Source organism: Branchiostoma floridae, chromosome 15 (genome assembly GCF_000003815.2).
Source record: "Branchiostoma floridae strain S238N-H82 chromosome 15, Bfl_VNyyK, whole genome shotgun sequence".
NCBI classification, from domain to species: domain Eukaryota; kingdom Metazoa; phylum Chordata; class Leptocardii; order Amphioxiformes; family Branchiostomatidae; genus Branchiostoma; species Branchiostoma floridae.
The window spans coordinates 10,548,958-10,560,052 of NC_049993.1; the positions used below are offsets into that span (position 1 = coordinate 10,548,958).

Below are 11,095 nucleotides of genomic sequence, written 5' to 3' on the forward strand. Positions count from 1 at the left end.
TTGGCTGGCTGTGAGCTGTACGCTGCTGCTCTGCTAACATACAAGTTGGGCCCTGACTATCGCTGAGGTTGGTTGGTTGCTGCATTGGAAGGATTTGACACATGATAGATTTTGAAGCCAGATGAGAGATTGCCCTAGGGTGTATGTAACTCATAATGAGAGATCCATAATGAGATATTTTTCATTCGGCAGATTATAATGCTGCGGATGCATTATTTGGTAAAATAATTACAGCTTCTGGCATATTATCATGGACGGAGTTGATAATATCTTCTTCTTGTCAACATATCCATGTATGAGGCAGCATCAAAATTTTGATTTGATACTGTGGTAATATTGTCCATTTGATTAGTTCACGTAGTCATGGGTATACAGTGATGATTGAATCAAGATCTAGGGCTACCAAGTTTTCAACTCTAATGAGTTACAATCAAGAAAGCAAGTTTCCCCAAAAGACTGATGAGTTGACATATGCCAACTTTAACAGACATGTAAAGTAATGCCTCTTAGATTGCTGGTCCATGTTTGACGTCAGATACGTCAACACCCTATGTGCCCACTGACTCGTACAGGCAATATCGCTGTAATGCATCAACCAATCACTCAGCAAGGTGTTGGGAGTTTGACCAGTTGATGTGTGCTGGATATGTGGCAATTCCTACGGTAACATGCTTTCATTAGCACTAATTTCATCCATGCAACCTTAATAATAGATATTTCATATTGCTACCTTCCAAGTCATTTGCCTTCATCACACATTACTCATGAGGTATTCCTAAAAATCGTGGCTGTCTTTTTTCTTTACATATGTTTTTATGATCTTTTCAAATGATCTCTTATCCTTTGTTCAATGTACAGCAAAAATGGTAAGAATAGTTCTGGAATAAACATAACAACAGCTACCATTTACATTTGTCTCATGACTGTATAAACTGGCTCTGCCTAGCAGGTCCGTGTGATGTAATGTCCGGTCAAGACTTTTCAGGGTTGTTCCTACACATCGCAGCTTTAAAACTTCAGAAAGAATCATTTTGTCGAGTCATCGGCGCTATCTGGTCTTGATGAATGGCGTGTCCTGACGAGATAACACTGGGTCAAGTGTCCATTCATCGCATGGAGATCCCATACATGCCGCGGCAAAGAGTCTTATCAGCCAGCACCACTTCCGCCTCCTGTGATCTCGGGCAGCAAGCGTTACTGATGTATGGAGCAGGAGGAGAAAACATGGCGGCTGTCAGGCAAGACGGATGCTATTCCGTCTCGCCGCCACTTTACGACCTTTACCGAGTGACGACTTTCTACTGCGCATTGACAGTCTCTAGATGGGTTACGATTCAATCGTCGAGCGTGAAAGTTATAAAGTACACCCCTACAGCCTTGCGCGCACCATTAGATGGATTTATAGGCTTGCGTTTTTCACACACAGTATGGACAGCGTGGCCCATCACGTTATAACCTTTGTCAACAAGTTTTATGTTTTGATATCACGTGATATCGTGTGTAAATAACGGTGCTTGGTTATGTTTGAAGTATTCCTCAAGAAGTTATGGATTGCCTGCTAGCTTGTAGGTGGCTAATTCACCCAAACAAAGATATTCAAATTGATATAGATATTTATCGAAAACGAGCCTTTTATGATTACAATACCACATACTTAACATACTCAATGTCCTAAATGAGGTTACAGAACGCATCATTGTTGTGTCTATTGGTTTACTTAAAGCAAAGTTTTTAGCCTACAGCGCTCCGCTTCCATCAAATTGATATCAGTGTAGTGCTAGTCCCCAAAGAAATAACGTATCTATTTTTTGCCCAGCATAGCCATATCAACTGTGCTCAACTGAGACGCCATACGTTAGAGGCATAGATCAGCCGATTGTGTCCGCTTTATGACGAAAAAACCGAGCTCTACGCGAAATGTGAAAGTCATTCGTATAGCTTGTACTCAATATGGCGGAATAAAGCAGCATCGTCCTCTTAAGCTAATGATAAGGGAGGATGGGAAGATTTACTGGCCATAATGCGACATGGCATGGCCTCCGTTTCAAGGGCCAAGAAAGGCGTCATTTATCACACTAAGCAGGGACATGCTTTGGGAATATACTGTAGCAATTTGCGTCATACCCCACTGATAGAGCGCCGTTCAGTTGAGTTTATTACTTGTAATTTATGCTCAGTGATACTACAGCATTTCCAGATCAACTTGTTGTACTGTAATACAAACTGTGGTCTATAGTTCCCCATTGACGTCATGAACGATAAAGGCTACATTTAACCATGATAAAGGCTATCTTTTTCTGTTTGAATATATTGTCTAGTTCGTTTGCCATGCTATACCAGTGCCATAGATGTGTATTGAATACAGGAGTAGTTAGATGGGCGAAAAGGATGGCAACAGCGCTCGATATTGGCATTACCATTAATTATTTTCTTAAACATTTTATGATAACTCCCAACTTCGGAGGCTGAAGAGGACAATACAAATTCTCTCTTGTTTTACACATTTGACAGACATTTTAACCTTTGTCAAATATATTGTTCCACATTCTATTGCATCATTTCTGACAAACGTTTCGCAACTAGCATATAACTTTACAGTTGTATTAGTTTTGCCACACAACGCAGGTAACAGACACCCTGCCGTTCGATGTTATCTATCAGACATAATAATGCATGTCTTTTATCCTCTCCACAACTACCCCTCTGGTGTACACCGTCTCGGCAAGCAGAGAGCTGTCGAGACGAGATTATTTTCCTGCTGAAAGGTTAATTGATTTTAGTCGGCTTGACGTTGATAAATAGACCGACGTCTGTGCCTCCTCGCCCGCCGAGTTTCTAACAGCGGCGCGATGGCCGTGCCTCCCGGCAGTTCAGTAGACCCTGTGCGGTGTGAAGCTCTCTCCCACACAAACCGGTCTAATGAGGGTACATCAAGCGTATCTCCTGTTGAAATTGCCTCTCGCACTTTGACCCCATCAGTGTTAATGGCACTTAGGAGAAGCCACCTGAGGAGGCTAAAAGCACAGGGATGCCCCCAATTTCCACCGGCCACCGCCATTAAAACAAGAGAATGGAGAGAGATGGCAGGACTATGCAAATTGCAGGTTAAAATCACTCCGGGATTGCCAAGAGGTTCTTTTCTGGGTAGAACGTTTGAAAGTCAGATACAAAGTTCAAGGAAAAGTAATTACGAAAGGTAATTTCCTTCCATGGACCTCAATTGAATACGCTATTACAAAGCTCATCCAGTGCCGTGCGTTCTGCAGTCGTTTTACCTTTTGTACTTCAGACGACATTGTCGACTTAGCTAGACTCACACTCACTTGGGCAGGGTGTTGGGTAAGCGCCTCCGTCGGGACGTACAAAACGATGTCTGATTCTGTGACATGAAACAAATGAAACATCAAAATTACTCTTTCCATTCTGAGGTGTGTGGATCATTGATACAGGAAAATTTGGTTATAAGAGACGTAGAGTTAGTCCCGTTAGAAGGTGAAACTCTTCAAGGACACAGCGACTGATATATATATATAAGTGTGTTATACGCTGGTGTTACAACATTAATCTTCTTCCCATTTAAAAAGGTGAGACGACGATTCTGTAACTAAAGTTTATCATCTGGATTCTATCAGAGGGAACGACCCATCTGGCCGTCCTCGTGTCATTTGTTAGCCAGGCTATTAACAGCTAACTGAAGATAAGTACACTACCGCCATGTTTGAAGCATTACCTGCGATAGAAACTGACAAGACCCTTAAGTGATATGTTTAAAAAGTGTGCTCTCTGCGATTCTGGGAGCCATTCTAATTAGTTTACTGAGCTAGGGACACCTTGCCTTCTTTAGCGATGTTATGAAAATTAGCATCTGTTATATCTGCCAGAACTAGTATCGTTTGAACTCTCCAGTACATGGGACCCCACTTTGCATCACAAAGGACAGTGACTTTTCCTATTGTATTTTCTCATCATATGAAACTATGCAAACATGATTTTTAAATTTACATTTGAGTGACATGAATTTCACACGATCCTTAGGAGTTAGTGAATTGACAGGTTAAACCATTTTTTTTAGTTGGCTGTACTTGTATTGCATTGTTCTGCCTGTTTATTCTAGTGCCGCTGAATGTGAGTTATGGATGTCACTCGAAACGTCCGGAAGTACATCTCCGGGTTTTATCCAGTTGTAGATATTGAGTATAATTGGAATAGTGAGGTTTGAAAGTTCGGTCGGAAAATCGAAGCGTGCCTCTCAACTGAGAGTTGGGGGGACCTAATCACAGCATACCGACAGCTGGTGGAACGGCACACATACTCTGGAGCGTGAAATAACAGCATCTCGGACATATGAACAGAACCAACCGTCATATGCTTAACGATTTATCAAATAAGGACTAAACTTCGAGAAGTGGACGATGCACGGAATGAAACTCTTACTGTTACAAAGCTCTGATTAGCCTACTACAAACACCGTCCAATGAATCGAAGACCAGTCTGTTTCAGATATATCACTTTCCTCCCATTAGCCATTGATGCAAACGTCGTTTGCCGTGGCCTGGTAGGTTTATCTACGTCAAGCAGGAGTCTCTGTGATGAGTGTTAAAACCATTAGCATTGATAGGGTAATCCATTTGCAATACAAAATGCATCGTGACTCTCCCCAACAACATTACATCTTATCTCTTAATAACCACTACAATTTCCTATAGGTTATAAATGGAACACCATTACGGCTGTCCATGAGCATGTAGATGAGTTGTTCACGTGGGGTCAATACTTAAGTACCTACTCCACCTATGTAAGAAGATGAAATAGAAAACACTTGTAGTCATGGTCTACTGACAATGCGATTATCGTCTATAACACCGGGTAATAAATGGGAAAACTATGCGTTTTAGCTCCACCAATTAATGATGAAAACCATCGTTTGAACTCTATAGCATGGCAGCATCATTTAGGGTTCTCTTGCTCCAAAGGATGATGCCACATCCAATAATAAGCGGCAGTTTTTCTCCCGGCAAATTGGTCTCATTGAAACCCTGTTCACTCGATAAGCCGCCCAACTCAGATGCAATCATTTGGGTGCCGGTAAGACAGCGCATCAAGCACCTAGTTTGTGTAAGATCATTACCCGTCCTGGATAATGGACGATGTCTCCCTGGTAGATCGAGGTCGTGCACGATGAAGAAGGGGGAACAGTCTCCTGCCAGTCGGCCAGATCAATGTACATAACGCCCTGAATCTGGTACAAACTCGGTCTGTCTGGTATCTTCGAGTTAGTCACCAAACGTATAGCTTTTTTCCATTTTTCGTACCTCTCACATCAACTACAACAAATTGCTCAAAAATTCCTAAAACTACCAATGAAATACAAAATATGTACTAGCGAATGTCATGACTTAAGACTGGGAAAGCCTTGACTTAGCTTTTGCTGAAGACAAATGATCGGAAGACACCATGGCCATTACTTGATTCTATCATTTCCTTGATTCTATTATGTTTTCAAGATCATGAATACTGCAACTTATTTCCATTTTGCTGCTTCAAAGCAATACTGATATTCTCAACCTATACTGACGTCTCTTAAGCCTTTATTCTACTGTTCTTACCATCAAGTGATGTGTGCAGCCGACTTACTATAATGTCCACTATGCCGCTCCCTGAGATAATTATCTCCTCCGCCGGACTAAAGTTTCATTCGCACGTAGTCTATATTTAGTCTGACCTCGTGATATCAAGAGATCCTGAAGGTACAAACGGCGTCAGCTTGAAGCAAGATGTGTCACCATGAGGGGGAATGAAAGTTAAGCATCACTTTGAATGGAAGGTTCGGCTAAAAATGCCACAGAGGCGCTTTGGTCTGCGCTAAGTAGGATTATGCGCGCCTCCTGCGGTTAAGCCGGGATGGGAGAGAGACTGGCGATTGATGAAAGGACTAACGTGTGGCTGTTCCCACATGGAGATGTGGAAAGCGCCGATAATGAGGAAACAAAAGTTTGAAGGTTTGCCTAAGAGGCCCTTTGGTGTTCCCACTGACTCTATTACTGTTTTGCTTTGATATGATTTGCTGAATAGAATGGTGCTTAAATGATGGCCCCTCACCATGGCCTGTAGCATGGAAGATCCAAACACTTTAATTTCCTGCCCGACTATTGTACCCGTTATTCATGTACAAAATGAATACCAAGATACTCCATTGATGCAGTTAATACTTTTGTTCTTGTTTTGATAGCTACGGTAGATATTCCAGCAAAATACAGCTTCTCTAAGGTCAGACACCTCAAACACCATTTTGAATCTTAAGTACACCCTTAAGACATGTTATTTGTACGCTCGTCTTCGCGTTTTCACATCGATATTGACTTGACGTCTGTTCTAATTACAAAGAAGACGAGGAAAGCTCAGATCGACCAGAACAGAGGTGTTAACGTTGCCTCTGACGACTAGACAGATTCAGGTATGGGAGACAGATGGGCGTGACTACAGTGTAATTTCCGGGGGTTCTGCACAGAGGAAAACTACACCAAGTATAGCTATGGTACAAGACATTGGAAATTGATTTTCATAGACCTAACTGCACGCACTCTAGACGTGGTCTCAAGACTCAATTATTGAATCCCAGAAAACGACACGAACTCTATCTGTTACCGAAGTAAGTTACATTCATGCAAAGTACTTTCACGGACACTGACCTTTCTACCAAGCAGTGGTTAATGATTATCTAAAACTACCGCGCATCAAAACAACAGACAATATCTAAACTGCACTGCCATTATGTATCAACAACTTGTTCAACCCACTGGCCCACCCGAATAGTCATCAAGCACTCTTATGTCGTAGCCTTAACCATTGGTTCCTAAACATTGAAACTTACATACATGTAAAACAACCAAAAAACAATTACTTTAGAAGAGGCAATGAAAACTTTTCCTCAAGCCTTGAATGAGAAACGATGAGACAAGAAACACGTCCAACTTTATATTACATGTAACTATAACACTTACATTTTACATAACTTAGCCAGAGGCAAGAGTCTTCATCATAAGTGCAACTATGCAGTAACACCACTATTCCTGCCTGGAAAGAGCAGAAGTTGCGGTAAAACTCTACCACTTTAATACTCCCCAGGGTATCCAGATACTCCATCCACCTGAGTCAGTAGTCTTGAGAAGTGTTCTGGGGTGTGAATCAATCAGGATATCTGCTTCTCCAGCAGTACGTGGTGTGTCTCAGGAGACACCCACACGGGAGGGAGTTACAGATAAGATTGAAGCTTCGCCGGTAACGTTCTCCACACTCATGAGAAATAGTCTTGATGATTCAACGCTAATCCTACTAATATCACGCTCCCTGGTTTTTAGGCGGAAGAGAACCGTTGAGTATTTGGGGGAGAATTCAGATGGTGTTATCGTGTAGTAGGAAAAATGGACCAGAACGAGCGTTGGCTGATATATCGTTTTGTTAAACGTGTTTGCAACCAAATTATTGGTATTATTTGGAATAAAATAGACATTAATTTTCCTTATGAGACATCTTCTATTTTGGTATACCGCTCACACTCAATGGCCATCGTAATGTTTTCTCGCTGAGTGTCCTGACCTACAAAATTCTTCTTGCCTCATTTCACTAACTCCCCATCCCGCTCAGCCACCCATGGCCGACCCTCCCGTGGGCGCCTGCTGTCCCCTGTCACCGCCGCACACTCGTGATGCATGGCTTTACGGTCTATCTCCAATTAACCCTGACAGAGTCTGACAAAGGCGCTGGGCGAAGAGAGATAGCGGCGGACCCCTACACGGACCCGAGGGCAACCCCATGGACAAACTGATTACTTCGAACAGCGTGTTCATTAAAGCCTGGATTAAATACACAATATAACGTACCCCAGCTACTAAATACAAAATACCAATAAATATGCCCTGGCGTTAAGACGATGGAGACGTGCTTGAGACGCTACTACGGTAGATAATAGATAACAGAATAATACTAGGACATTGATAGAACATTTTAAGAAGCAAAAAAGTGAATTTGTGATTTTTTAAATGAATTGCAATTGATGAATCGATAAATCATTACATGGTTTTTGTAGGCAGATTCATCTCTAATATGGTTAACCTTTCTATTCGCTGTAGAGGATAGGGCTGAGTTTTAGGTTTAAAGGGTTCTAATGAGATGACCAAATGTCCGATTTGGATGTCCATAATGATCCCATAACGTACCTTTAAAACAAATCATCTGAGACATTTGGACACACTCTTTTTACAAAATGTAAAAATTTTTATTGTCATTTTGCTGTTTTCGTTTCCAGTTGGACATCCCGTTGGTGGTGCGTCTGGAGCCAGCATTTGGCCATCAGGCCCACGCCATCGTCACCCTGCTGGAGCGGAACGTGCTGTACAGCTTCGCCGCCTTGGTCATCGGCCAGACCTCCATGGACTACGAGTTCATGGCGAAACTGCACAACCTCACATCCGGGGTACACTGGCAAGCCTCCAAGAAGATTTCTCTCGCGAGAGATGACGAGAGTCTGAGTCGGCACCTGATGAACTTGAAGCAGAGTAACTGCAGGGCGTTTGTTCTGCACGGATCTCCCAGCGACGTCAGGAGGGTGTTTCGGGTTGCCAAGACTCTGGGTCTGACGGGATCAAACCACGCGTGGATCCTAACACAAGCTGCGGTCACTACAGCTCAGCATATACTGGAGGACTATCCCGTCGGGGCCGTTGCAGTGAGGTATAGTGACGACTCCCTTACTGACAAGATTTATGACGGCACGTTTCTTTTAATGGACTCCTTCAACAAAGTCAACAGAGATTACAACGGGAACGGAGCTCTGCAGCGCCGGAAGGGGTGCTGCGACGCTTCGGACAGTTACAATGAAAAGTTTCGATCGGAGGATTATTACAAGTAAGTGGTTTATACTTGTTAAACTATGTATTACTAAAGTATGTGACAGCGACCGCCAAACGGCTCTTACATACAACTGCTGTAAGAGCCTTGTGGCGATTGTTGACAAAGCATCACTTTAGTCTGCGCTTGCAATTTAGGTAGAGGTTTTCTTTCAAGTAGTTGGTAATATTTTGAATGTTTGTAATTGCTTTTAATGGTGTTAACTTTAAACCCATTAAAATATACTTCACAATGTACCATACCAACCCTAGTTACTGGTACATTAAACTACATCATACCAGCCTTTAGCATGATGGGTTTATAACAGTAGATTTGCATTTTTCATTCGATTCTGCACTTCCCTTTGCAATTTGCTCTGTAGTTCGCATAGGAGGCATTCCTTTTGCATGTAGATTTTTGTCCATTTTAATCTTTTCCCCCACCAGCAGCGTTAGATAATTCTTAGCATTAACATGTTTCTATCCCGGTGCGTTCTGATGGATAAACAGGCCCCTGTCCTCTGCTAAGAGCAGGTACTGTATGGTTTTCAGTTGGCCGTAGGTGTGTTCCTGTCTGTCTGCCCAGTCGACATTTGTAGCGATACATTTCCACACCAGTCTTTGACAAAGAAATCCAGCTCTTTTAACCCTAAGATGTCGCCATGTTAATGAAAAATGTCTTCCACAACCCGCTTATTTTTCCAGGCTGATCAAAGAAGACAAAACCCCAACAACAGAAAAAGTAGACATACAGTTTCATTTGATTGTCACTGTCTGTCGCTACACGTATAACCATCGTGGTCGCGCTTGCAGTTAGGCTTCAAGTCTGAATTGGCAATCAATTTATGACACATTACGAATATGACTCTCTGCCTCAAAACATTGAATTTTTGATTGATGTTGCCCATTCGTCCTTCAGGTTCTACCTACAATTCTTTACTTCTCTACTTTGCAAGACCAGACTGCTAAATAATCTTTCCAAAACTAGTAGAGGATGCTTGAAGTCAGAATCAAACATTCGTGTCATTATACTCCTGTCCTTGTTAGCGGGCTCCCGCCTCCCACCCCTTCCCTTCGTCTCATACATGTAGACTAGAACGTCTGCTGTGCGCCATTCCGGCATCTGGAGTCCTACGTCCAATGTCGTCTGTTTCTCTGTGTTACCAAAATAAATAGCTTTTCATGTGTGAAGTGTGAGAATCCAGATCTTATAGGCTTTCAAGTTGTCACCTAAGACAAGGTTGAGCATCGATAGGGCAGCATCGTTCTTCAGTGCCTCACAAGTTCACATACAATTTAAACGTCTTTAGTACCAAGAGCAATGTTAACGTTCTTAGAATCTGCACGTGTTTACTGCTAATTTCATTTTGATAAAATTAGGTTTTAGCACAAAATGCGAAACAGTGATCAAATTTCATGGTTGGCCACGATATTCGTAAGATTTTGTAACAGTTATCTTGGCAGTGGGAAAACACACGTGATTAACCCTCCCTCTCTCTTCCTTTCGTCCTGAATCCAGACACGTGCTTCACACCAAGACACGCAGCAGAGGCAGTCTGATCCAGTTTGACCAGAACGGGATGTCAACCCGAGCCACCTACGACCTGCTGGACCTGAAGAGAGAAGACGATGGTCACATGACGTGGGCCGATGTTGGCCAATGGGACGACGGCACGCTTCGGCTCAAGTCGGGCGCCGGAGACAACCTCGTGCTCTTCGCCGGCAGCCTCGGCAAGAAACGCATCGTGACGATCGCAGAGAAGCCGTTCACCTACGTCACACCTCTCCTGGACTCCCAGCATCCCTGCAACTCTCGCGTGAAGTGCCTGATTCCCGTGGAAAATAGGACGACGCACAAGTTCACCATAGAAACCACCAACGACGACAACCTGTACCAGTATGACGACACCAACTCCACCTACACCATACAGTGCTGTGAGGGTCTGGTGGTGGACCTGATGGAGGCCATCGCCACGGACCTGGGGCTGGAGTACGAACTGTACCACGTGGCGGACTCCAAGTACGGGTCGAATGTGAACGGGACGTGGAACGGCATGGTGCGAGACTTGATGGACGGGAAGGCGGAGATGGCCATCGGACCAATCAGCGCCACCATGAATCGCTATGACGTCATTGATTTCACGGAGCCGTTTGCCCACTCGGGTATCGGCATCATCGTGGCCAAACGGACGGACAGTCCTCGTCTTACT

At 43.3% G+C, this 11,095-nt stretch overlaps 1 protein-coding gene across 1 annotated transcript in view; it reads left to right on the top strand.

Annotated features, from left to right (window-relative positions):
- The window catches only part of LOC118431470 (glutamate receptor ionotropic, NMDA 3A-like), a 36,053-nt gene that overhangs the window by 17,681 nt on the left and 7,277 nt on the right, over positions 1-11,095 (top strand). Inside the window, exons 2-3 of the mRNA XM_035842711.1 lie at positions 8,306-8,904; positions 10,405-11,081. Of these exons, the coding sequence (XP_035698604.1) occupies positions 8,306-8,904; positions 10,405-11,081 (1,276 nt within the window). The remainder of the gene's footprint in view (positions 1-8,305; positions 8,905-10,404; positions 11,082-11,095) is intronic.